General features: G+C 44.9%; 1 protein-coding gene across 2 annotated transcripts in view; it reads left to right on the plus strand.

Moving 5' to 3' along the window:
- rangap1b (Ran GTPase activating protein 1b) overlaps positions 1-4,290 on the plus strand; it is a 72,413-nt gene extending 68,123 nt beyond the window's left edge. For both annotated transcript variants that reach the window (XM_038783501.1, XM_038783502.1), the window contains exon 16: positions 1,217-4,290. In XM_038783501.1, the coding sequence (XP_038639429.1) occupies positions 1,217-1,286 (70 nt within the window). In that variant the 3' untranslated portion in view covers positions 1,287-4,290. The remainder of the gene's footprint in view (positions 1-1,216) is intronic.
- Positions 4,291-6,000: the final 1,710 nt, after the last annotated feature.

The following is a 6,000-nucleotide window of genomic DNA, read 5'->3' on the forward strand; positions in this document are numbered from 1 at the left end:
AATTCATTTAAAATTATGAAGGGACTGGATAGGATAGATGCGGGCAGGTTGTTTCCACTGGCGGGTGACAGCAGAACTAGGGGACTTAGCCTCAAAATAAGGGGAAGTAGGTTTAGGACCGAGTTTAGGAGGAACTTCTTCACCGAAAGGGTTGTGAATCTATGGAATTCCTTGCCCAGTGAAGCAGTTGAGGCTCCTTCATTACATGTTTTTAAGGTAAAGATAGATAGTTTTTTGAAGAATAAAGGGATTAAGGGTTATGGTGTTCGGGCCGGAAAGTGGAGCTGAGTCCACAAAAGATCAGCCATGATCTCATTGAATGGCGGAGCAGGCTCGAGGGGCCAGATGGCCTACTCCTGCTCCTAGTTGTTATATTCAAGTGGGATCATTTGGTCAATGTTTACTTTATCCATCCCTTTTAGTATTTTATACACCATCTCCTTCGAGTCGTGTGTACTTGATGGGCCGAATGGCCTGCATTGTAGGAATTCTATGAACTGATTTGTCAAGCTAAGTGGTAATATTTTAAATGGGATGCGGGAACAGGGGTACCTGGGGCTGCACATAGACAGGTCTCTGAAAGTTGGAGGACCAGGTTAAAAAGACCGTTTGAACAACATGCAGGATCCTTTCTTTCATTGGGACACATAGAGTACAACGCTTATAAAATACTGTCTGACACCCCAGCTGGAATAATGTGGCCAATTCTGAGGGTATTAAGACCATGTGAGAGGTTCTGGAGGAAATTTGCTGGAAGGGTGACGGGGGCGAGGGACTTCAGTTACCTCGACAAGCTAGGGTGGTTCTCCTCTGAGTGGAGATATTCACAGGGAGATTTGATAGAGATGTTCAGAATGATTAAGGGTTTTGAGGGAATAAATAATGAGAAATAGTTTCGAGCGGTAGAGCGGCAGATTTTGAGGGATTGGCAAATGAATTGGAGATGGCTTGAGGGAAATGAAATTACCCAATGAGTTGTGGTCTGGAGGAGGAACAAGATTCAATAATAACTTCAAGGGATTTAGTTAAATACTTTTCGGGGGGCAATTTACCAAGTATTTTGGGTAAGGAGAGCAACTTTAATTGGACAGATCTTCCAAAGATCAAGCAAGGGAACAGTAGGTTGAATTACCACTGCCTATGCGATGATTCCGAATCTTGTTTCTCTTTATTCCAGTCCTGCTCTAATTTCCGTTCATTTTTTTTTATATCATAGGCAGAATCGTGCTTTTGACAGCTGCGTGAATGCCAAATTCACTTTGCTGGAAACCATGGAAAATCTTTAGTATCATCCCTGCGAGGGAGCTGGTGCAACACGAGAAGGACACGGGATTGTCCATGCATCACTGAGGAGCCGCTGCAGAATTGGCTTTCAGGCTACACCGTGCCGAACGCTTCACTTTCTTCGTGCTACAGACTGGATCTGTTGCTTCAGTTCAGCTCGCACCCCTGGCCTCTTGACAATTTGTGGTAGATTCTGGCCAGAGCCATCTCCAGACTCTTCTCGGCTGCTTCCAAATGAAAGCAAAATTGGAGGCAGATTTTGGTGGCTATAGTCATCTTTTAGCAAAAAATAGGATCTACAGATTCTTGACTCGTCTTGTGTAATCTTGACCAATTGTGGTGGTGGGAGGGAAAGAATGGAGAATAGCCACATTTCCATGGCTCTGGGCAAACCAGTGACTTGTGGTTTTGGTTAAATTGCAGCTTTTTATTCCGACTCTTCGTGCTTTCTAAGATTAAGTGGACATTTTTCACATTAAGCATCCTCTCCCTGTCTAAGCCAGCTGATGTGGAGAGGGAGCAACTTTATATTGGAAAATACAGGTTGATACCTCGAATCTCTGAAATGTATCGATGTCATCTTCTCAGACTCCAAAGAAAATGGGTTTACAAAGTTCTTCCAAATTTCTATAACAATATAATTTGTACAATAAAGCTGTTTATTTGCTTATTCCTTCCCCAATCGAATGGCAGCTGAAAAGGGCTGAGTCGCCTCTCCTGCTGCTCAACAAAGGATTCCTGTGGGGAGAATTATGTCCGCTTTGGCCAGTGTAGTTACCGCTAGTTCCAACTTGGTTTGCTGGTTCTCTTCCAATACCCACCCAGAAACACAAAATTGGGGAATATAATCAAACACCAATAGTTCCCCTTGGTGGATTAGTTGATCAAAAGCACCCTTGTCGCTTGGACTGGTGCAGATCAAAATATAACCACCCCCACCCCCCAAAGCCTCCCATGGAGAGATAAATACGGGATGTGCAGATCTTGTTACAATTGATCTTGGCACCGAGAGATGGATGTGAGAAATCAGTTGGTGTTCCCATTCTTGATTTCTCTTGCAGGTCCCACTGGGATATGTGCGTGCAGGTCCAGTGAGAACAGATTAAAGATCCTCTATAATGTAGTCTGCCTTTGAATTACTTGCTAGCTGTCTAAGTTTCACCCAAGAATGGTCAATCGGAGGCACGGGAAACTGCGGTCTCTAGTGGAACCACGTCCTCCCAAGAATTAGGTGCCTTTGGAAAGCAGGGAAGAATGCAATTCGGACAAGAGAAAAGCAAGAGCCACAGGCTTCCTGTTCTAGTCTTAATGTAGTCCAGCACATTTCTTGCGAGAGGAGATGCTTTAAGGCATCAAAATGTTTGTTGTTGGGGGTGGGGAAATTGACTTGTGGAAATAAACCTCACCATGCCTAGTGACCAGGGGTGACTTGAGAGCAGCAATGGAAAAGCTCACCACCAGGAATCTCGACTCCAAAGGAAAGTGTGGCTTGAATCTTCTCCCAGGTTTTGAAGAAATGTGTGAATACTGCTTCATTTAGTTGTGCAAATAGTAAAATTACTGAGCAATGAAGCTTTTGATCTGTGTTCTGTGCCTACCTATGCTAGTAGAGATTGGGATTCCATAATCCACTATTCTCAGAAGTACGGCTGAAGAGTTGAGCTTTTTTTGTAATGTAGACTTTGCTGGTGTAAAGTTGGGTGGTGTTTGGAAATTTCCGAAGACTCCAATTCGGAACAGCTTGGGAAGACCAGGGGCTGTTCAATGGGTGTTGTATTGGGCGAGTAACACTCGCACTTATGCTTAAACACCTCTCACCTCTTTAACTTGACCTGGATAGTAATGTTTTGGGGGGGGGGGGGGGGGGGGCACATGAGTACCTCCTTTGCATTATGGGCTGCACTGTAAGCTAAGGCACATATCCGTATGAATGGAGCTAAAATATAAGATCATTGAACTATAGTGGAGCTTTCAGGGGGCAACAGGTCATTTGCTGACTTTGTTAATCTTCTATCTGTTAGACATTTTAGAATGCAGAAACTCGGGTCTTGCTATTAGCATAGTTTTGGGGTTGGTGGAGCGGGAGACGCTTGCATATTTAGTCTGCAGATTTTTATTTAATTCCCCCCCAGTCTGTGTCCCGCGCTATCTACAGCTTCAAAAATGGTCAGTCAGGGCAGCACGGTGGCGCAGTGGGTTAGCCCTGCTGCCTCACGGCGCCGAGGTCCCAGGTTCAATCCCGGCTCTGTGTCACTGTCCGTGTGGAGTTTGCACATTCTCCCCGTGTCTGCGTGGGTTTTGCCCCCGCAACCCAAAAATGTGCAGGGTAGGTGGATTGGCCACGCTAAATTGCCCCTTAATTGGAAAAAATTAATTGGGTTCTCTAAATTTAAAAAAGAAAAAAAATGGTCAGTGAACTCCCACACAAACTCCAGTTCTGCCCCTGACCATAGTTCATGGCAGCTCTGGGGTAGAGAGAGCATCAAGTTGATCCCTAGTCGAGTTCATAATGTGGGTTGTTACTTTGATGCAGTACTAAGGGAGCGCTGCATTATCAGAGATGCAGCTGTTTAATGTGTGGCATTAAACAGCGGGCATGCCAGCCTATCCAGAGAGATGTTTGTTGACCCCATGGTTCTAACAGAAGAGGAACGGGGAATTACCCCAGCGTTTTAGCCAACATTATTCTCTTGACTATTACCACCAAAATCTGATTAACTGGCTATTCGTCTGACATTGTAAGGCATGTAACTGGTAGAGAATGGCGGCCATTTCACAGCATCAGAAAAGTTGTCTGAACTACCTTGAGTCGTGTTGGTGGTGATAAATATGCAAGTATCTCTTTTTCTGATTTACTTTGTGTACATTTTGCTAGTTTAGAGAATACTGCAATGGCAGACTGCTGTAAAATACTCGGGTGCGATGTTCCTGTATAAATATTCCATCATATAAAAGGATATGGAAGCACTGGACAAAGTGTAATAATAATAAAAAAAATTCACAGCAGAGATTGTAACTGGCGAGTAACTGAACAGTCTGGGGCTCTTTCCTGTAAAAGCGAGAGTTCCCCATGATTCCTGTTGACATCATCTTGATGCCACCCTTGCTCCAATGCTGCCTTGATGTTCAGGGCAGTTGCTCCCAGCTTGGTGGTGGGTGGGGGGGGGGGGATTGCTGACCGAACCCAAATTAAGCATCCGTGAATTGCTGAGTACGTGCTGCTGGATAGCACTGTTAGTCACCCTTTCCCTCACTGATGATCAAGAATAGGCTGGCGGGGGTGATGATTGGTCCCGTTGGATTTGTCTTGCTTTTTTCACCAGGACATAGGGCAATTTTCCGCGTTTCTGGGTAGATGCCAGTGTTGTTGCTGTACTGGAACAGCTTGGCTAGGAGCTGGGCAAGTTCTGGAGCACAAGTCTTCAGTACTACTGCTGAAATGTTGCCAGGGCCTATAGCCAATATTTGTGCAGTCTTCTCCAGTAAGTTGTTTCAATTGTCCACCTATCGGCTGCAGACACGGGAGAGAAAAGGATTGTGATTGAAGGAGTTGCAGCGTCTTCCACAACACTTGTTCCAGGGGTGGTGATAAGAGTTTTATTTGGGCTGGATGCAGCCCCCAGGTGATTATCTACCTCAATGGTACTTTCCTACGCCAACCCCAAATACTTTGGTGTTATTAGAATATATATATATATATATATAAATCTTATCCATCTCTGCCTTGAACATACTCCCTAACTGACATTCCAAAGCCCTCCGATAAAGAATGCCAAAGATTCACTACCCTCTGAAGAAATTACTCCTCAACGCAACCTTAAGGGGGTTTGCCTTTTATTCTGAGCTTGGCTTGCCTGGTTCTGGAACCGCCAACCTGAGCAAATGTACTTTCTGCATCTGCCAGGTATATCCTTTAACAAATGTATATGCATCAGTCAGAGCATTCTCATTCCTCTAAGCTCTCTAATACATCCCAGCCTCCTCAATCTCTCATCATAGACCAGTAAGAAGTCTTGCAACACCAGGTTAAAGTCCAACAGGTTTGTTTCAAATCACTAGCTTTCGGAGCACTGCTCCTTCCTCAGGTGAATGAGACCTCGTAGACCAGTCTGGCTATCCTCGGTGTGTGTCTGGTGAACTGCTGTGCATTCCCTCAATGGTAAGTATACCCTTCCTTAGATAAGGGAATGAAAATTGTGCGCAACTCCAGGTGCAGTCTAACCATAGTTCTATACAATTGAAATCAGGCATTTTTTCCCTTCTGCTCAAATAATAATAATTCTTTATTAGTGTCACAAGTAGGCTCACATTAACACCGCAATGAAGTTACTGTGAAAATCCCCTAGTCTCCACACTCTGGCATCTGTGTACACTGGGGGAGAATTCAGAATGTCCAATTCGCCTAGCAAGCACATCATTCGGTAGCACAGTTGCTTCACAGCTCCAGGGTCCAGGTTCGATTCCCGCCATGGGTCACTGTGCGGAGTCTGCATGTTCTCCCCGTATCTGCGTGGGTTTCCTCCCACAGTCCAAAGATGTGCAGGTTAGGTGGATTGGCTATGAAAATTGCCCTTAGTATCCAAAAACTGTAGGTGGAGTTATGGGGATAGGGTGTGCTTAAATAGAGTGCTCTTTCCAAGAGCCAGTGCAGACTCGATGGGCCGAATGGTCTCCTTCTGCACTAAAATCTGATCTTTCAGGACTTGTGGGAGGAAA

The sequence above is a fragment of the Scyliorhinus canicula genome, chromosome 23 (assembly GCF_902713615.1).
Source record: "Scyliorhinus canicula chromosome 23, sScyCan1.1, whole genome shotgun sequence".
Taxonomy (NCBI): domain Eukaryota; kingdom Metazoa; phylum Chordata; class Chondrichthyes; order Carcharhiniformes; family Scyliorhinidae; genus Scyliorhinus; species Scyliorhinus canicula.